At 45.8% G+C, this 21493-nt stretch overlaps 1 protein-coding gene across 4 annotated transcripts in view; it reads left to right on the top strand.

The window, feature by feature from the left end:
* The first annotated feature begins 322 nt into the window (after positions 1–322).
* The window catches only part of macf1a (microtubule actin crosslinking factor 1a), a 188640-nt gene continuing 167469 nt past the window's right edge, over positions 323–21493 (top strand). For 2 of the 4 annotated variants that reach the window (XM_054763872.1, XM_054763871.1), the window contains exons 1-2: positions 324–812; positions 6997–7231. In XM_054763872.1, coding sequence (XP_054619847.1) covers positions 7009–7231 — 223 coding nt within the window. In that variant the 5' untranslated portion in view covers positions 324–812; positions 6997–7008. The other 2 variants (XM_054763861.1, XM_054763864.1) reach the window with 2 other exon arrangements.

Below are 21493 nucleotides of genomic sequence, written 5' to 3'. Positions count from 1 at the left end.
TCATTAAGATCCAAATGTTCAACATGATCATTCTAGACATTTTTCAACATTTGGATCAGGAGTGGAGATTAAAAAAAGTTTGGATTTAGATGGTATACCTCATGAAGTGTCCAGCATGAGGTGCTGACCCTGGCTGTCTGCACTGTGACCTGTGGAGGTCAAATATCATTTACTATTCATCAGCCCAAAAACACACACTTCTCTCTAGTTGTGTGCGTGTGCGTGTGCGTGATAAAGGGGAGATGCTTCATGACAGGTCAGTGAGTGTCCAAGTATGTGAAAGTCAACGCCTTGTTTTTTCTTCCCAGCCCAAAAAGACAGAAAAAAGACTGAGGTTCGGGTGGCGCCGCCCGCGTGTGCACGTAAGCCAGCGTGAGCGCGCCTGGGTCGGCCTGGCCGGGTCTGGCGGAACCGCCGAGCCACGCGCGAGCACGCGCGATGATGACACGGGAGAACCCCCGAAACGTTCTCTTCCAGCCTGCAGACATGGGCTAACCGAGGAACCGAGCAGCCCCAGCAGCGAGGAGACGGCGTGCGAGTGGCCGGCAGAGAGTTAGGAGGTGTCGGGCCAAGGCGAGAGCAGAGGAGACGTAGGAGGAGGAACTGGGCAGCCATTAGCATCGCTGACTCCTTCTCTTCCACTGAGCACGTCTGGTGGCGGAAAATCCATCGAGGGGAGCGGAAGACATCATCCTTTTTCATCCATCCGGAGGAGGAGGAGGAGTAGGGCAAGCGGCGGTGGCGCCGGCGGTGGCCATCCCGGCTTTCCTCGCTCGGCGTCCGGTTAGCAGGACCGCTGACGTCCGCTGAAGGTAAGCAAGTCATTGAAGCAAACAAAGCTGCCCTTGTTGCCACACATCATGTCGGGGAGACGTGATGACTGGTCTGGGGACCTGCCTCACGTGTAGATGATTTGACTAACAATGCTGGATGGTGCGAGTGGCAGCAGCTTCACATTTGGTCACCACCGGGGTGGTTCATGCTGGTGGTACCATCAGAAGACAAAAGAGGCCGCCCCCCCCTCCATATGCCTGCTGGCCAGTCATGCGAGGCATTCCCATTTAGGGACAGGAATGCGTGCTAAAACAGCACACACAGCACCTCTTCATCCATCTATGTCACCCCCCCATCCTCTTCCTCCTCACTATCACCTCCACCAGGCTCCCGCTTGTGTTGATGCTCCTGTCCTGCAGCTTTGTAGCAGATGGGCCAACGTCAGCCTCATGGAGCTCATCCAGCTAGCAGACATACACTCCTTTTACCTCCACCCCCCCATCGCTGGACCACATGCACCAGCAACATGCATGGGAACAAACAATATACCCCTAAGAGATCATGGAAACACACTCAGGCAATGTCATCATCAGACAAGTGTAAAAAGAAGCCAAGCACTGGGATGTCATGGAAATGAAAAGAATCTGTTCCAGGGTCAGGCTGTGGCCACTATGAAACCTTTGGGGTGGGGGTACCACAAGCGCTCATGAGATTAAAACGTGTGTGGGCACAGGCGTGGTCACTTCCTGTCCTGCGCTCTTATTTTGGAGTGCTGCACTTCCTGCTGGGGGGAGGCTGCAGCCGGTTACCCTAGTGGTGTGATGCACAGCTGTTCTCCGTTTCAATTAGTGGAGTTGAAAAGCCCAGCGTGCTGTCAGCACCTTCGTTCATGGTCATGCAAGTGGAAAAATAAGTGAAGCACTTATACATACGTGACGTCACTGCTTTGCAATGTTTATTCATTTGTCATTCAAGTGTAACAAGAAGTGAAGCAGGGTTGATCGTGAAAATGGTGTTTTTTCTGATGAGTGCGGCTTGCTTTTGTCCATTTTTCCCTCTCAGCCCGACACCGAGCGACTTGATGAAAGTCAACAGCGGGCGTCATCGCTCTCGCCAAGTCTGGCGCTTGCTGTGCGCTTGCGTCGCTGCTGCGTCCACTCAGTATGCGTTCCACATCACACGCCGCCTCATCTCATGTGGTTTTACTGCGTGACTTCATTCTGTCCTCAAATATTAGCAAGCAGGCGCAGACACCACGACATTTGAACGGATGCTTGCTGCTAGGTAGACTTTGTGGGGCTCCCTGCCCCACAAAGCACACAAAGGACAGGGAGAGGCGGCAGTACATGGATATAACATACACACACGTACTGAGGAAAGTATTCCAAAATATATATGCTAGAATAGTTTTGCCGTTGAATCACTACTCCTGTTTAAAACGTGGTCTTTTTTCACTACGGCGCCATCTGCTGGATGTGCTGCGGTGGTGTAGAAGTGCACAGTGACTCAGCATTAGCTTTAGCATTAACATTAGCATGACATGCATTAATGAGCTGCCTCTTTTTACCTGTTTTTCATCTTTAGAACACAGTTCATGTCTCACATAAGGATTGTGGATGATGGGCACAATTCCACCAAAAGGTGCACTTTTCTTTTAAAAAGTAGAGTTAGGATGCCACCCACTGGACGGAGTTGGAAGGACAAGCCGCACAGTCCCATTATCATGTGTTTTGTGAGCGAGGGTGAGCAAGTAGTGCCAAATGGTGAAATCTATTAAAAAAAAGGCAGCACCAAATCTATCTCTGGCTGTCCAAATTGATTTGTGACGGTAAGGGAAACAATGCATTTGTACAGAACAAAACAAAAGGTAGAAAAAGTCTGCTTAAACGGGCAGAAAGTGGCTCAAGTTGAGCAAATTTCAAATAATTCTGCCTTTTTAAAGGAAAAGTGTGCTTTTTTTATTTTGCCCATCATCCACTAGCTAGTAGCTAGCCGCTGTGGTGTGGTGAGGTGTCACTACGCCAGTAAGGTAGTTCTTGGGTGTAACAATGTTAATAACAATAATAATAACAATGTGCTTCATATGCAGCTCACATGATGGAAATGGAGGGTTTTTTTTTCCCAGAAAACTTTATAGTTGCGTTCCATTACGTGCATTAATTACCTGCCTGTTTTTAGACTTTTGAAAAGCACAGAAAAGAGAAAGACGTGTTCGTGTCTCACATAAGGATTGTGGATGATGGGCAAAATTTAAAAAAGTGCATTTTCCCTTTAAATCGAGGGGCTGAAAGTCACGACTTTCCTTTAGCTTAGCTGCTGGGAAACCGCGCACTGTACGCACTGTGCGAGTGTGTGTGTGTTGAATCAGGAAGCGATGTCACTGCGGTCGGTCCTCTTGAACTCGGTAGAACTTTAATGACACGTTTGGGCTGCCAAGCATCCCGCCGCGTCTATTTTTACACGGACTATAGCCCACAACCAGATCCCAGAGACTGAACGACACTGCAGGACCACCAGAACATCAGAGCATGAGGCAGTCAGACTTGGGGGGAGGTCTTAGCTGGCAGCGTTGCTATGGCGACAGACTTTCAGGAAGAGATGTTTGGCTGGAGTTTTCTTTCCGGTTTGGTTTACTCTTGGTCTCACATAAGACACACAAGGCCTTCGTGTTTAGTCTGTTTTTATGTGTTATTCGAAGCAAAACAAAGGGAGAAGTGGCTAACATTAGCAACCGCTAGCACGTTTACAGCTAGCAGAGGAGGCTAGTTCGGCTCTTTCACTCCTGGGCAGAGTTGCCGACTTTTAGCAATGTTCACTACTTTGACCGGTCAATAGATGGCGCTAAAGGCACATTGTTTCAGTGGCTAGTTAAAGAGGTGTTTGATGGCTTTCTGACACGCTGCCGAAAGAAGCAGCAGTCTTTGACCGTATGCTGAATGGAAGTACGCTCTGTCAGTGTACGGACCTCGACATGCTGGATTTTAATGGAACTTCAATAAAGCTGTAAGTTCATTGTTGAAAGTCAATTACACACCTGGGGAAGTTTTACGGTGTGACGTGCAGTTCTCTGCTGAAACGCTCGCGGCGCCGGTTCCTCGAGCGTCAACTCAGTGATCGTGTTGGGAAACTCCATTCCTTTTACCGACACGAGTTCTTATCAGTTATTCACTAAAGTGAATCCGGCACTGGATTCACTCGAGTCACCTGTTACAGAGAAACTCGCACATGTGAACAAGTCAGGAGTTGGGAATTTGATTCACTCTAATCACTTGTCACAGAGCGTATGCACAGAACCCTGCGTGAATCGGGTACTCGAGTCACTCGAATAACCCCTGACAGGCACATAAAGACACCCTGACATTTCTTTTTTGGCGTAGCAGGGATGAGTGAGTGAACGAGTTAACAGAGCCATGTACCCGTGAGTCCCCATTCAGGGAAACACTACGTCAATACCCACACATCTCTACTCAGAGAGCAACCACAACACTCGTTGAGCTATTAGCTTGTTAGCTTTCAGCGACCATCCATCCATCCATCCATTTTCTATTCCGCTTCTTCCTCATTAGGGTCGCGGGGGCATGCTGGAGCCTATCCCAGCTGACTTCGGGCGACAGGCGGGGTACACCCTGGACTGGTGGCCAGCCAATCGCAGGGCACATATAGACAAACAAGCATTCACACTCACATTCATACCTATGGACCATTTAGAGTCACCAATGAAGCTAACATGCATGTTTTTGGAATGTGGGAGGAAGCCGGAGTACCCGGAGAAAACCCACACACACACGGGGAGAACATGCAAACTCCACACAGAAATGCCCAGGGGAGAATCCAACCCAGGTCTTCCCATCTCCAAGCTGTTACTGTGTTGGCCAACGTGCTAACCACTAGACCACCGTGCAGCCTTCCAGCGACCAATTTAAGAAAAAACTCATCGATGTGTCACATCACTTATTGCAAATGTTGATCCAAAATTGGAGTCGAAGTACATTTATCATCTCACTGTACTGGAGTGGCAATGGGGAGTTGCTGCTTTGCAACAGCATGCCTGCATGCCTTGTGGACACTTTGCTAGTAGCAGTTGTTAGCACTTTGTCATAGAATACAAGTTTATTGTTAACGTACTTTACATTAACGTGCTGGAAATGTTTAGGTTTGCACTGTTTTGTTTTGTTGATGAGTACCTTCCCTAAACTAGCTAAAGTTGCTTTTGGCTACGCCGTGTTACGACGTAACGACAGGCTAATGTGTTTGTCAGGGAGGGAAAACAGAAAACAGTGGCAAGTCTAACAAAACAACAAAAGTATTGGCAAGTCTTTCTGTGGCGGTTCAAATGTATCCGTGGCGGGCCACCACAAATCAAGGAATGTGTGGGAAACTCTGGATTAGCATCCTTACATGTTAGCGCACAACAAAAAAGCCAGGTAGGCAGCAGACGTTGCTCACAGGAGACAGATGGTGTCAATTTCGAAGTAAAAGCCCTCGAAGAAAGTCTTTCGTTGGGATCCTCTTTCACTGCCAATTAAAAGCCATTGATTTGTTTTTATTGATTGGCGGCTCACTGCGCACATGATACAAGAGCTGCATCCAAAACTTTGTCAAGATAATACAAGACAATACAGGTAGTACTGTGCTAGTGGCAGTAGTACTGTAGTAGTGCACACTGGCGGTAGTAGGTAGGCAGTATCTTCAAAGTAAAGTTCCCTATTTATGGTCTTTAGCCACTTTTCCTTGAATAGTTCCTAATGGAGAGTCCATGTGAGTGTTTAGTGAGCAATACTGAATTGAAAGGAAGACAATGAAAGACGAGATCCGTCTTTTCCTGTCTCGGGATCACGTGATCTCCTGGTTAAAAGGAGAAAGTGGCATCATTTGGGTGTGAATGCGAGTGCAGCGGGCGTTTCCGAGTGTACGTTCAACAAAAGCAGACGATAGAAGGACTTCAGCGAAGGCCGAGGTCGCTCAAACTTGCTTCCTCATATTTCTTCCAAGTGATCAATGTCATGTGACACTTCCTTTCTTCTTCCTCCTCCTCCTCCTCCCTCTGCTGTCACGACTCCACTTTTCAACCATCACGTACATGTGATTTCTCCCCCCGCGAAGAGCAAACGTGTGTCACATGTTGACTTTGAAAGGCTGCTTTGTGTAGCGCAGTGCCTGGCCGCGTCCAGCAGATGGCACTGTGCTGAAAAAACGCTTTAAAAAGTCATCAATTGCCAAGTGAATGCCTGTAAAATGCTCACGTTTGCCCTACTATTCCTAGCGGGTATTTGTTTTCCGCCATCTCTCCCTGTCCTTTTTGAACAGCTTGATGCAACGCAGCCTGTTTCTCCAAACTGGAAACAATCCACTCCTGATCCAAATGTTGAAAAATGTCTAGAATGATCATGTTGCACATTTGGATCTTAATGAGGTTTTAAGTAGAGCTACAATATGCAACAACAAGAAGGGGGGGTGAGACAAAAAGCACTTTGAAGAAGTCATTGATTGAAAACAACAATTCAACTGAAAGAGGCTGTTTATCATAGGGAATCCCGTAGAGAACATTTGGGATGGATGCAAGGGAAGGTTCTAAAAATGGCCATCAGTTCCAGACAGTTGATGCCCTTGGTGAAGCCATCTTCACCACTTGGAGCAATGTTCCCACTAGCCTCCTGGAAACACTGGCATCAAGCATGCCCAAAGCCATTTGGGAAGTGATGAACAAGAACGGTGGAGCTCCTCATTACTGAGTCCTACTGAGAACATGTTTGGTTCTGCTTTGGAGACTTTGTGCTTCTTTTGTCAGCCATGGTCTTAAACTTTTGATCAGCTGATAAACAGCCTCTACCCACCCAGACAAAGAGTCTCTACGGCTGACAAAAGGGCTCACTCCATTCATGCTGTTGTTCTTTGGAACAAAGGTGCTGATGCCCAGAGTGAACTCTCTTCTTGCCAGACACACATGCGCATGGCAACATATTGATCATTGTGTGATGATCTCTCTATGTTGTTTTAGGAGTACTTCCTGACTTTATTTTCATTGGCTGGTGGGGCAGGTTTGGTGGAGCCCTTGGAAGTCTGCCTAGCAACATGCTGGAGTGAAAACTGTGCATCATTGATGGCTTGTGTGTCATTTCACTCAATTAAACTCAATTTCTCCCTCTCATGACCCCCTTTCCCGGCCCTCCCCCTGCTCTTCCTCCTCCTTTCCCCTGCTCTTCCTCACCGCTGCCCGGGAAGGCCAGACCTTCCATGGAGTCGTCGGATGACGACACCCTCAGCGAGCGCTCGTGCGTCAGCGAGCCGTCCTTCTGCAGCAACCGCTCGTCGGGCTCGCTTTCGCCCTGCCCCTCGGTGCAAGTGGGCCCGCCCGGGGACACGCTGCCGTGGAACCTGTCCAAGCACGAGAGGCGCAAGAGGCGGAGCCAGGACTCGGTGCTGGACCCTGCGGAGAGGGCGGTGGTCCGGGTTGCAGGTAAGGGACGCCTGCTGGCACTGATTGGATGTTAGATTATCAACTCACATTAGGAGTACATCTTCTTACTCCCATTCTAGTGTGTAGTAGTACACGTAGAAGTACTGTACATGATGTGTGTTGATGATGTTAGTAGTACACCTTCTTACTCCCATTCTAGTGTGTAGTAGTACACGTAGAAGTACTGTACATGATGTGTGTTGATGATGTTAGTAGTACACCTTCTTACTCCCATTCTAGTGTGTAGTAGTACACGTAGAAGTACTGTACATGATGTGTGTTGATGATGTTAGTAGTACACCTTCTTACTCCCATTCTAGTATGTAGTAGTACACGTAGTAGTACTGTACATGATGTGTGTTGATGATGTTAGTAGTACACCTTCTTACTCCCATTCTAGTATGTAGTAGTACACGTAGTAGTACTGTACATGATGTGTGTTGATGATGTTAGTAGTACATCTTCTTACTCCCATTCTAGTGTGTAGTAGTACACGTAGTAGTACTGTACATGATGTGTGTTGATGATGTTAGTAGTACATCTTCTTACTCCCATTCTAGTGTGTAGTAGTACACGTAGTAGTACTGTACATGATGTGTGTTGATGGAGGAGAAAAGTAGGTTGGTTACTCCTCTGAGGTCAGTGTTGTGTTGGACTGCTCCTCATCCTCGTCCTCGTCCTCATCCTCGTCCTCGTCCTCGTCCTCATCCTCGTCCTCGTCCTCGTCCTGTGGTGGAATCGTGAGATGATGTGAAGGGAGGTTGTGGTGGTGCACACATTGATAGAACATCATTGTGTCCTCTCATGTGTGAAATATTAGGACACATGACAACTACAGAATGGGGAGGCTCTTATACGTTTCGTACATTAAAAATGGTACCGTGGTACCCTCCGGGCGTGACCCGCGCTCGCTGAGGCGTGAAGGCTATTGTGACGCCTCTCTCAGACGAGACGTATCACGGGCCGCCGCTTGGACGTGTTTGCGCTGTGAGGACAAAGGCTGGAATGTGGACAAGGAATACATTAGCGGTGACGCCGCTGCTTACACTGCAAGAAAGGCTGGCGTGTCATTTAGCTGTCCTCTCTCCCGCCTGCAGCATTGCTCCACAGGCAGCAGACAGCCCCTCTGTTATTCTATCCATTCCCCTGTTGCCATGGTGACATGGTGACTTTCCACACACCTCCTGTTGCCATGGTTATGCAGGATGAAGAAAAGCAATGGCAGAGGGTGACAGCGGGCATAAAAGTGGGCACAGCCAACTTTGTTTGATAAAAGTAAACCGGGGTGGGGGGGGAAGAACAGTCAAAGGTTCAAAGACCTTTTGAAGGAAAAAGAGGAGCAAAGAAAGATTGGGAGAAATAATTGCTGGGAGCTTGTTGAACCTGCATGGAAAAGAAGTCACATGACACGTCCTTGTCATTGTTAGTCATCATTAGTCATACTGATAGTCCAAGTCAGTGTCGCCTTTTTTGAGCTTTATGGTGCAGCTCTGAGCATACTGATGATGTGTGGAGGACTCTACGCCCTTTTTGGCACGTTCATTGTGCAGCTGGCCTCCCCATTACCACACACACACACTCAGCACAATAGAAGAAGAAGACAACTCTGGATGGAATTAACACAAGAGTGAGACAAAGACAGTATTTGACATCATTAATGTAGGACTCGAGACTGAATAGACCAATAGAATGTTGATTAGTTATTGAACTGTGGGCCGCACGGTGGCCAAGTGGCTAGCATGTTGGCCACACAGTCAGGAGATGTGGAAGACCTGGGTTCAAATCTCCGCTTGGGGTTTGCATGTTCTCCTGGTGCGTGTGTCCCACATTCCAAAAACATGCATGTTAGGTTCATTGGCTAGTCTAAGTTGTCCATAGGTATGAGTGTGAATGGTTATTTGTCTGTATGTGGCTGGCCACAAGTCCAGGGTGGGATAGGCTCCAGCATGCCCCCGCAACCCTAATGAGGACAAGCGGCATAGAAGAAATATGGATGGATTACACTGGAGTGTAATTTCCATTTCTACCGCTAGGGGGAGATATTACTCTCCTACGTAATGTGTGCATGTGTTTTGTGTTTATGGCTTCCAAACCTTTGCTTTGACGGGTAGTTTTAATGAGTGTGTGTACTGTTTGTAAACTAGCATTTAAGGAGTGTTTTTGTGTATATTTCACAATACAAGACACACATGTCAGTGCATAGTGATGACAATGTGCACTATGTTACAGGTTATCTTTATGTTTATCCCTATGGGATTAGTAACATAATCCCTGCGTGGTTGCCTCCAGGCTGCTTTATGGGTTTTGACCCCCACATGATGATGCAGAGATTATCCACTGATGGTGTTTCAATCAGGAAGACAAGGCGGACTCCTATATCATCATGCAGGATGCAGAGGTCAAAGAAAGCATGTGGTCCAGACATTATACACTGTAAAGCAGTCATTTTCAACCTTTTTTCAACATATCCGCTGTAGAATATTTGTTTCAGCCAAGCACCCCCAATTACAGATAAAAACACAGCACTGTAACATCACTATCTGCTTTATTACAAGTACAAATAAATAAATAATAAATAAATAAATGACCCTGCAAATCAGCACTGATCTTGTTTGCAACATTTAGAAATAAAATAACTCAACAAAGAAACAATTATGAAAAAGAAGCTTTGTGCACATGAAATAATCATCAACTCAAAGTGTCCCACTTTGGTATTATAATAAAGATAAATACATTTATGAACTTTATTTCAAGTCATTTGATTTACATTGTGTCTTTCAGTTACAATAAACATATACACTAATAATTTATGTACTGTTACAGCTTACAAAATGTCCCCCACTGTATTTGTATTACTTTTTCAAGTACACCCTGGAGTACCTTCAAGTACTCCATTTGACAGCCCATTTGACAACACATTGACATTGTATACTGTGTACTATACAGTACACAGTATGTACTGTGTACAATACAGTACATTACATCATATTATAGTATATCATCATCAGTTACAGCAGCTAGCCGTTAGATGGCAGTATGTACTTTATCCGGCGAGCTGGCGTCAGCACATGATGATGTAATGCCAGCATCCAGCAAAAGGGGGCGCTACAGCTCCGTTTTCCACGGGTCCTTGTTAGCTCGCCGGCTATCTTAGCGGGCTAGCAAACGTTTGGCCACCGGGTTTGAGATTCCTGCGGTAGCATAGCTTCCTGACGTGGCCGTCAGAGAGGGATGGAAGACAGCCACTGGAGGCTGGAGGAGGAGGGACAAAGCGGCAAAGAAAGACACCTATTCAAACGGTGGACGGCGTAGGATCGGTCATTGCGGCTGGGAAGCACCGGGAAGTTCTCGGATCCACGCTGACGTACGCAGCCGGGGAGAGGAAGCGCGGGTCCGGATACAATTTGGCTTGAACCCCTGCTCAGGGTGGGACGGAAACGTTCCCTACTTGGCGGTGTCTCATCTGGGGCGTGTGGGCCGAGCTCCGTCCCCCCAGCTCATGAAACAGCTGTCGCCGGTGGATGGTGGTATATTTAAGGAGGGAGACGCCGAGCTAAGTGACCGTGTGTCGGGGAGCACACGCACAGCCCGCCGCTTATGAATAGATAATATTTATATAACCCTCATCGTACATTTTCACCTCCGAAGGCGACTGTTGTGCGTTTAAGCTCCAATTTTGCCACGAGCTACTGGCCCTTACCGGGCCAATGCAGCGAACCCATCCGTGAATTGGACGCCGTGGAGGGAGAAAGACAGCCGGGCCACTGCGATAGTCCCACACGCCGTCTCCCAAACACCATGGCTGGATTCGTACCTGGTCTGCTGCCCACCAACCATTCCCAGGAGAAGCAGTTCGCACGAGCCTATGAGAATGTACTGGAAAGATATAAAGGTATGTTATGCACTTTATTAGGCACACCTGCCCAATGCCAAGCATCACAAGAGATGGAAAGATAATAATGATCGACGATGGCGAAGGCTGCACTTCTCTAATATTTAGCAAACACCGTTATTATCTTTTCATACAGATACATGTACAAGTGTACCTAATGTAGTGTCCATAGATCTGGGTTATTCAACTTGTGCCCTGCGGGCCAAATCCGACCCATGAATAACATCAGAGTGAGTCACGAGTTCACTTCAAAACTTGCAAGCGACTCATGTTTGTTTGTGCAGTCCAGTGCTTCAGTCAAATAGATGATCTTGGAGTCGGATGTTTGCAATTGGTCCCTAAAACCAGCAGTGTTGCTGTCATATAGTGGATCTTTGAGTGGTGTTTTGGCAGTAGATCCTTTTAAATGCATCAGATTGCTTCTGTCATGTAGTGTTATTTTTTTTTAAAACAGCAGATCACTTCTGCTATTTGAGGAGCTTTGGTATTTTTTTATATGTCCTTTTTAAACAGCGACATAGAGGATCTTTGATTGTTGTTAGAATTTCTGGTGTATTGATTTGCTGAGGTAAAAATGTTGCATGATGTGATATGTGGAGCGTTTGTGGTACATGGAGCGTGTCATGTGACGTGTGGTAGATGAAGTAGACAGGATAGGCTGACATGAAAGGTTGGGGATGTTTCTTCCCCCCTTTGGTGGGGGGCCGGTTGCCTTTAGTGCAATGACTTGTGTACTTTTGGACACGCCGGAGGAAATAGTTTTATGGAGTCTCCCCCGCCGGCCCTCGTCGGGGAATTTCCCCCCTGCCCAGCAGGCCTCATGCTTGGCCTAGTGTTTGTGCTGTCAACATCCAAGCTGCCGCTGTGAAGGCCGGGGCAAATGTCGGGCTTTCGGAAACATGTGGGGATGACAATTCAGCGCTGAGGACTTTGGTCTTTCCTTGTTTGTGCTGCGCTGCAGTGGTGTTTAAAAATGAATGCCTCCTCTCACATTGACTGTGTGTGTGTGTGTGTGTGGGGGGGGGGGGGGGGGGGGGGGGTGCTGACAGCCAGTAGGCTCAGGTGACATGTGCGAGGATGCTGATGAAAAGGAGTTGGGGCTTTTTAATTATTGATCGTGCTAATGAAACCAAGCTTCTCTGGGTTTATGCGCGTGTGTGCATGTGTGTGTGCTCGTCTGACCTTTAGCTTGTGTACAGCTTCTTTGGCGATGCCATGGCAACACTTTCCTGACGTTTCCTGTCCAAGAAGCCTTCAGACTTGCAGGACGTTTGTGGCGAGAGTACAGGAATGTCAAATGAATGCATTAGTGATGCTTTGTGGCACCGGGCCACAGATGCATGGCCCAAGTCCTTCCTTTTGATGTGGAAAAGCACTTCATTGTAGTGATGAAGGCCTTCATGTTCCTCAGGAGGCAATCAGCAGGTCACTAGGGATGGAAATCCATACGCTTCAGAAAGCATCAAGAGTGAGTAGACTTGAATCGTACGCGTTAAAATGAAGAAGCCAATTGTATATTTTCAAATGTGTAAAAGATATATCCCCAAGCATGCTGGAAGGCTGTTCAGGCGTAATGATAAAAAAAAAACACACTTTAAAAACTCTCATGATTTGTGAATAACTACATCATCATAACTACATGAATCATTTTGGAAATACGGGCCATTTTCATTCAAAAAATAAATCCCACATTTTTTGCATGTCTACTGCCAACAGCGACTTGTCCCACTTTATCGGGTTGTCATTGAACGCACCATCTAACTTTGTGCCACGCTGCACACGACATGTAATTGATCGTGGCGGCCCACCACTACAAAATAAAAGCCGCCACACCTTTTAAAAATGATTTATTAAAACTTGAAAGCAATGTTACGGAATATGTCATGTGAATGGTTGTACTGCATTTGCTATAGAGATACATACGGCTTCATATGTATGCACATATTGACCACAGTTAGTTTGACAACAATGGAACGTGTTTCACTGCATGCATGGGAATCACCTGCCTGCCGTGTCAGCCCTTGCTCATGTGTTGACGTTCACTTTGTTCCTTATTATCGTGTAAAATTGACGGCAGTTTGTTACATGTAAAGCCTGTCTAGCACGTTTCAACCTCATTGCACTTTCTGGCGTCTTTTACCCATTTTACACTGCCTCCCTGGCGGCAGCTAGCTGGAGTGATTCCTGTTGAAAAACGTTCAAGAAAGAAGTTCATAAACAAATGAAAAAGTCATAAAAATTGTTGTTTGTCATAATTAAAAAAAAATGTACAATCCTTATGTGAGTGTATTTTTAGCCTTTTTCTTTCACCTCATATTTGCTCCCAAATGCTGATACTGTGTGGGAATGCATGGAGGTAAGATTGGATGGGCCTGTTGCGTACTAATGTGTACTGCTTATTGCCAGGCTGGTACTGGTGGATGATGGATACTGTAGTACAGTGGTCCCCAACTGTACCGGGCCATGGGCCATTTGGTACCGGGCCGCGGTACTTTTTGCACAGAAAGAAAACATAATTTCCATTATTTCTTTTTTTTTTTTTGTTTTATTTATAAAAGTGGCCGGATTCTCTCTGTTACATCCGCCTCACTTGACGCATGTCCATTGTGCGTGTGCGACCTTTCTCTCTACTGCTGCTGTATTCTTACCATTGTTCTTTCACCTCATATGTGGTATAAATGTGTATACTATGTGGGAATGCATGAAGGTAAGATGACTTATTGACCACACGTCAAACAGCCATGTAATCATCTCTCTGGAAACACTTGGCTGGAATTTGTGATGTTACTCATGTCTTTGTTTTACACAATACATAATAAATAAGATTAATTAGATCGTTATAATATACGACACCCCCCCCCCCCCCCCCCACTCCTCCTACTGTGGCGCTTCCTCTTCCTCTTGGCTCTTTGGACATGAACTAGAGGTTGTGTGTGTGTGTGTGTGTGTGTGTGTGTCATGGCAGTTGTCAGGAAGAATAGTCTTGAGAAATGTGAACTTGGTGTCGTTCTCTCTTGTGGAATCACTTGACTGAAACAGTAGGAGGGACATGCGATACGTCTTAAATCATTCACAGGCGGGGGAAGGGGTGTTTGTGTGTTTGTGTGTGTGTGTGTGTGTGTGTGTGTGTGTGTGTTTTGTGTTGACGTGCATTGCTGACACACAACAATGACAGGATGTCTACAGTCATGGCGGCGGGGTGAATTGTGGAAAAGCAGCAGGTAGGACGTGAGGCAAGCACATACTGACTTAGTGGAAAAGCAGATTTACCCCAGTAGGACCCCCTCTCCTCTTTTGGTTTTTAAATTCTGCTGTGTAAAAGTGCAGATTTGTGCTGTGTGTGTCGTTTTTCCTTAAAGATCAAGCCCATGCACGAAAGCTGCTGCGTCAGCCTGCAGAAATCCACAGAGAACCAAAGGAAGTTTGGCAGGAAAGCCAACAATCAGAGACTAATATGACAAATAAATCCGCTGCAGTAGCTGTGCCCTTAACCAATATAGATTCCACAAGCGTGCATGTGTGTGTGTGTGTGTGTGTGTGTGCAATAGTGTCAGTTTGACTCTGAACTGCTAAATTGTTACCTTTTAAAAAGTGCTAACAAGGTAGTTGATGACATGTTAGGTTGCATGTACGCTGCACGTGGCTCAGTACAAGGTTTTGTATTTTCAAATGATCCATATACAATATGACTGTTTACATCCACTCAACACTTGAAAGAACCTCAACATGCCATGTGCCATGTGAACAATACAACAATGACCAGCGACAACATGGAAGTAAAGAAGAATCATGATGCCCTGGATAAATTGACATGTGCATGCGCGCATGTCTCTGTGGCAGGGCTTCCAGCTACTAACTAGCTACTAACTACTACCCTACTACCCTGACAGCAGTTAGCTGCGTGAGCCAGCATACGCTAGTTTTTAAGGCGAATTTTCTCAACTGGAAAAAAATACAGATGGAGGTGCTCGGACAGCGGAGCCTTCGTCCCGACATTCAACGCTTGCTGAGGCGTTTGGTCGGCAAATATCACAGACAGTGTTGCTCACTACATTGCATCGTCATCACATACACAAGAATGCAGAGGTGAAGAGTGCGCAGGGATGCGGCGGCAGACAAATATAACGCCCAGCGTTTTGTGAGGTGTCATTTTTTCGAAGGAGGGATTTTTGTGACGCAAATGTATGACTCTTTTGAACACATATTGTTTTGAGAAGCCAAACTCCTTACTTAAATGACCCAGCAATTAAGCGGAACTACGTTCTTCATCACGGATCTCCAACCAGAACTGTACTCGCGGGACCACGTGGGGGGTACGCCACTATCGATGGGGGTGTCATGCTGTTTAATGCAGCGCATTTCCATCCCATTTGATGCCAGATGCTTTTGCTGTAGTTTTCATTTATGGTGTTGTTTTGGTTGTGTGTGTGTGTGTGTGTGTGTGTGTGTGTGTGTGTGTGTGTGTGTGTGTGTGTGTGTAGTTTTACCATGACACATAATAGTGCCGCTTACAAGCCAAAAAAAGTATTAGTGTCATTTGGAGAATGCAAGTGAGAATCTATGAAGTGTAGAATGTCGGGTCTGATTTGCCGTTGGGCTCAACTTGTAAGGCGGGAAAGTGGGATGTGTCAGTCCTGCTTTGCTTCTTCTGTGTTTGGCTTGCAAATGTTTGCCCCAAGATGACATATTCACCATTCACGTCCACGCAACATTCCCTTTTTTGTTCATTTGTGGAACACCCAACCATTTGTGCTTTTTCTCTGTGAAAATAGGCAGAAAACACATCTCATGCATCCTAAATTGTCATCATGAAGCATACAAATGTACAGCATAATAGTCCAGTGTGTGCTGTATGTGTGAAAGTCAAAAGGAACCATCCTCAGTGGACTTTTTTCTGACCATATGTGCTGCATGCAACTGTTGATATCAGTTGGGTGATGTTCTCACACACACACACACACACACACACACACACACACACACACCAGTGCTGATGAGAAAGCGAGAGAGAGAGAGAGCGAGAGAGAGAATGAGAGCATTTCCTGGTTGATTGCTGATGAAAGATGGCGGCCAAAGAAAAGACGCCTGGCCACGGGAGGGAATGATGGCAGAAGAGATGTGAGTTGGAGGCGCTGGGATTTCTCCACGTGGCCTAGTTTTCGCCCCACCCATCCCTCACCGCCGCTCACGTCTCGCTGCGTCCGCATCTCAACCGCCCCACCTCCTCCTCCACCATCTCTCCATCAGTCACCCTCCATGTTGTGCCTCTCCCACCACCAAGGAGGTTATGTTTGTTTGTTTACAGGATTACATGACTTAAAAATTATGCAAAAAAACCCCAGAGGTGTGGAGTTGGTGAGGCAGGAAGAAGACTTGATTGAATGTTGATGCTGAGTCTTGAGGGTCCATGAAAGCGCTGATCTAAATTAGGTTTATGTTGGGCCTCGAATGAATTTGTAGTTCATTTTCATTATTTTTTGTACTGTATTATTTTATTATTATTGTTAAATACAATTATTATTGTATTTATTCTTTTCTTAAGAATTTATTTTAATTTAAATTAAATTAAAGATTAGATTTCATTTTGACATTTTTTTTTTTTACAATTAAATGTTGTGATTTTATTTATTATTATAGCAAAAAAAATTGTATTATGCTAAATCAAATGCAAAACACTTAGTGATCTCTGCACCAATCACAGAGGAGGGAGTGGGTGGAGCCACCGTAGAACTAAATCCTGGGGTGCTCTTCCACCCTGCTGTGATTAATGGTGTGAAAATGAGGGTGCTCATGGTTTAAAAGACGTGGTGGGTGCTTTAAAGCCTAAACATGCCCCCCCACCCAGGCTTCTGACATAACCAGCACCCAGCTGATTTCTTTGGAACATAATCAATGAGGCTCATTGTGCGTGTCACACAGTTGAATGGTCGCGAGGGCCCCAGCCGGCCACTGACAAATATTTTCCCCAGCGTGCCAACGTGTGCGTTGGCTGGCCATTGTGTGTTACGGTGCGGCCCACATTGCGATGCATTCATCACGGACGTCCGCCCCGCCACCTCACCATGTCTCCACCCAGAGTTAGCACCAGGATGCCATGTTTTGTCCCGTCCCGGTCTGGGCTTGTGGATGTAGAACACATTCAACTGAAGGCTCTTTGGGTGCCAGCGCACACAAGAAGAAGGGCGGAAAGTAGGTCAAGTACATGTCAGGACCATCGACGTGTGTGTGTGTGTGATGAAGTGATGACCTTTATAAATGGCAGAAAAGTGCAAAACACACACGTATATTAGATAGTCTTACACTCATGCCTCTTTGAAAAGCATTCATATTTGATAAGTACTTTGTTAGTATGTCATTAGATTGCACAGACACAGTAAATACAGTACAATATGTTTGATCCTTCTGTAGTACTGTATATGGAGAAAAGACAATGCAGAGTCATTCTATTCTATTCTATTAGGACTGTCATGATAGCACATTTGGCTGGATGATCATTGTCCCACAAATGATTGCAGATAAATGATGATACTGTATTATTTTCATGAATGTAAAGATAATACAGTACATGGTATTAATGTGAGTACACCGTATCAAAAGCAATGAACTTGAATTTCTCAGCTATTTAACATTGGAATTGGAATGCCAAGAGCTTTTGAACAACAACAAAAACATAATTAAACAAACAAAAAACTCCAATGAAAATGAAATGGAAAAAAATAAAAAACTAAAAATCACAAGCAGTCACTATTTGTGATTTTGAATCAGTGTCACTTTGGTTATTGTGTGAATATTGTGTCCGTGCAGACGTCAGCTCGTTTGCACATACACTTCCTTGACTGACTTTTACGTGTTTGCCTTGAATGAAGTGTACAGTGTTCCCTCGTTTATTAGCCAACTGGTTCCAATGATTGTGTATCTTTGAAGGCTGTGAAAGCCCTCACCTTACACTTTTCAGACAGACATGAACATTTTCTCACATTTCTCTCGTTTAAACACTCTCCAATAAGCTCAAACCTTCCTTTGAATTGTAATAAACAACCTACGAGGTTGGACACAAGAAACGATGAAGTGACTTGCGTGTTTCACTCCTGTGATGGTGCCTGTTTGCCCAGCTGTAGCGTTTTTGTATCCTTGTTAAAACATATTGCTCCTGTTGTCGTATTTTCATTGAACCGAGGATTCATTTATTCCATAATGATGCCCTACAGCCACGTAACTTCTACCTCCCTTCAACATGTCCAGAATTCCCAACCTTTTGTGCGACCGTTGGCTTCTTCTGCCTGTGGCTGCAGTGGTGGCACAGCAGGAGACACGGCAGGGCAGCACAAAGGAGATTGATTGACAGTGGTCAACACCCAATCAGGACGCAGAAGACAATTGGCAGTGCAAACCTAAAAGAAAGAGATGCCACCTCGTGCGGAGCCTTCGCATTTCAGGCTACCTAGTTAGCTCACTAACTTGCGAGATACTGAAGCAGTTGCAATGTTATGCAAACAATGACTAATAGTGTGAAGGTGACCATAGGAGTGTTATTTCATGCCAACAAGGCTTTATTTAGAAAGTCAGAAATGGGTTTTCTGTGCTCTAACTACCAAAATATTCCATTTATAAATAAGGAATCCAGCAGGGCTACAATCACCCCAGATCTACCTCCTGCTGGATAGTATTTATGTACATTTTACACGTACTGTATATCAGCGTGCACACACTTTTTCAGTGTGCAAGCTGCAAGCCAACATGATCTATCTCTGACTGTGAAACATATAACATACAGTGTATATCAAATCTAACCGCCATACTAAATTCTAATGATTAGTATTTCACCTTCACACTTTGATATCATTCATAAATAATTGACAATTCCATTCCATATGGCAGTAAGATAATGACACATAATTCCTCAATAGTTGTGTACGCAAACTGACTAGTATGTCAGTGAAAATAGCTAGGTAACATTCATTAGCATTTGCTATCAAACATGACACACATACAAGAAATGGAAATGTGATACAAAAGACAATGCAGCCGAAGTCAAGGCAACATAAAACGCTTTCAGCAGCGGGCACATTTTCTAGTTCATCATGAAATAATAGTTTAACAGACGGAAGTGTAGAAAACATGACTTTCTATAGCGGAGTTCATCACACGATGCAAAGCCATCAAACAATTGACTTTTTTTCTGCATAACTAGCCTCCACAAGTCCACACTTATAGATACGTATCTGTGTGTCGTTTTAGACGCGATGTTCACCATTGCCGCAGGGGAGCAGAAGCGAATCAGAAGGGGAGCTTAATGTCAGCTGACTGATGTCATATGACTTCTATGAAGTGACGTTTACGCGATCGACCCAAAATACCTTAGTAGTAACTCGCAATTGACGTAATGGGCCCCCCTGCTCTAGAGGGCACAGGTGTCGATATGGTATGCCGTGGCGTATAGTCGTCCTGCAGCCAAGTTTGATGACACCGTATGTCAGTTTTTACGTTATGACGTGACGGCGGGGCCGCACGGTAGCTGAGTGGTTAGCACACTGTCACACAGTCTGGAGATGGGAAGACCTGGGTTGGATTCTCCCTTGGGCATTTCTGTGTGGAGTTTGCATGTTCTCCCCGTGCGTGTGTGGGTTTCCTTCCATGTTAGCTTCATTGGAGACTCTAAATTGTCCATAGGTATGAATGTGAGTGGTTGTCTATATGTGCCCTGCCATTGGCTGGACACCGATCCAGGGTGTACCCCGCCTATCGCCCAAAGTCAGCTGGGATAGGCTCCAGCATACCCCTGGCCCCCTAATTAGGATAAGCGGCATAGATGGATGGATGTGACGGCGATGGGACAAAAAGTGGAGATGAGCGGCCATGTTTGCTGGAGGCCGGGAGTCACGCTGAGTGCCGTGAGAGTGGCTCACTGACTTTTAATCTGCTCCAATTCCTTCGTGCTGACACTCGTACATGAATGAACACTCATGGCCAGGCAGACCAGACCAGACCAGACCAGACCAGACTGCCAGGTGTTCTTGTAGAAACATTTAATCACAGACTCTTTCAAATCTTGTTAGATCAAGCTATGACTATTTGGACTCACTTTAATTGTCTTCCAAGTGCACATCTTATCCTCACATCCTTCCTTTTCCACCCCGCTGCATTTCTTCATCCCCTCGCAGGTCTTTCCCCGCTCGGCTCCGTCTTTACTGGGTCGCTCCTTGTTAATCTTCTCCATCTCCAGCTACTTCTCGTAACAGGCTTTGCTGCTAATAGAGATGCACTATAATTACCCTGCTGTAGGCAGTGTGTGTGTGTGTGTGTGTTCCAGTTGGAGTGCAGTTATCTTACTGATGATGAAGCATACATGCTTGTCTGTCATGGGCGTGCAGTACAGGCTGATCTATTGATCTATTAGATATGTGATCATCGGGGATGGGGCCAATCAGGTCATTCCTGTGTCCTAAACTGCTGATAAATGTGTGTGCGGCGCTGCACGTGCGTAATTTGCTGATATTGTTCTAGCTGCACTACTATCAGAATAAAAACTTTATTCACAATTCACACACGTCTCTCTTTATGATCAGTCAAGGCTTCAACAGACAAACATCACCTCAAACCATCAAAGCATCCATATTTTGATTGGAGAATGGACTTGGGAAGTCCTTCTAGAGGCTTTGCTGCATACCATGTGACCACCTTATGATGGTCACATGACCACCGCCCCTCTCAAGTACGAAGGAGTAAATGTTCTGTAGTCACGGGACACAACGTTAGTCATGTACGACCTGCAAAACATCATCACAGTTTCTAATTCTTGATGTTCTTTCCAGCCAAGCTTCCTCTGTGGCTGACTGCTCATTGATGCTAATCAATGACAGCGGCGCCCCTAGTGGATGACGTGTGCGTGTGTGTGTGTGTGTGTGTGTGTGTGTGAGAGACAGATGAATGGTGGTCATGGACAACACACCTCCCCCTTGCTAACTAATCACCCCACCCTCTTGGCTTCTTTATTTCCATCTTCTAATGCCTTCCTCTCATCGTTATGTGCGTGTGTGTGTGGCTGCCCCCATCTGTCACCCTTTATCAGCACCGGCAGCTTCATGTGCTCCTTGATGAATGAGTATGTCATGTCTCATTAGCTGAAGATGCTTTCATGTTTTCTCATTCACGTGGACAAACATGACAGCATCCCGTATAGGAAGGGTTATTTCAAAAAAAGAAAGATTTGGGTGGGGTGGGGGGTGCTGGCCACATACTAGCAGGTCTCCCTTCTGTCCAACACCCCTCCTCCCCTTTTCCCGCTAATCCTGGTCCTTCCTCTGTCTCACTCTGACATTCCCGTACTTTTTTAAATTTGAGCAGGTAATCTCACAATAACGTTCCTGCAG

The sequence above is a fragment of the Dunckerocampus dactyliophorus genome, chromosome 20 (assembly GCF_027744805.1).
Source record: "Dunckerocampus dactyliophorus isolate RoL2022-P2 chromosome 20, RoL_Ddac_1.1, whole genome shotgun sequence".
Lineage (NCBI taxonomy): Eukaryota > Metazoa > Chordata > Actinopteri > Syngnathiformes > Syngnathidae > Dunckerocampus > Dunckerocampus dactyliophorus.
The sequence above is the reverse complement of the archived record's forward strand: the minus strand, read 5'-3'. Positions and strand labels throughout refer to the sequence as shown.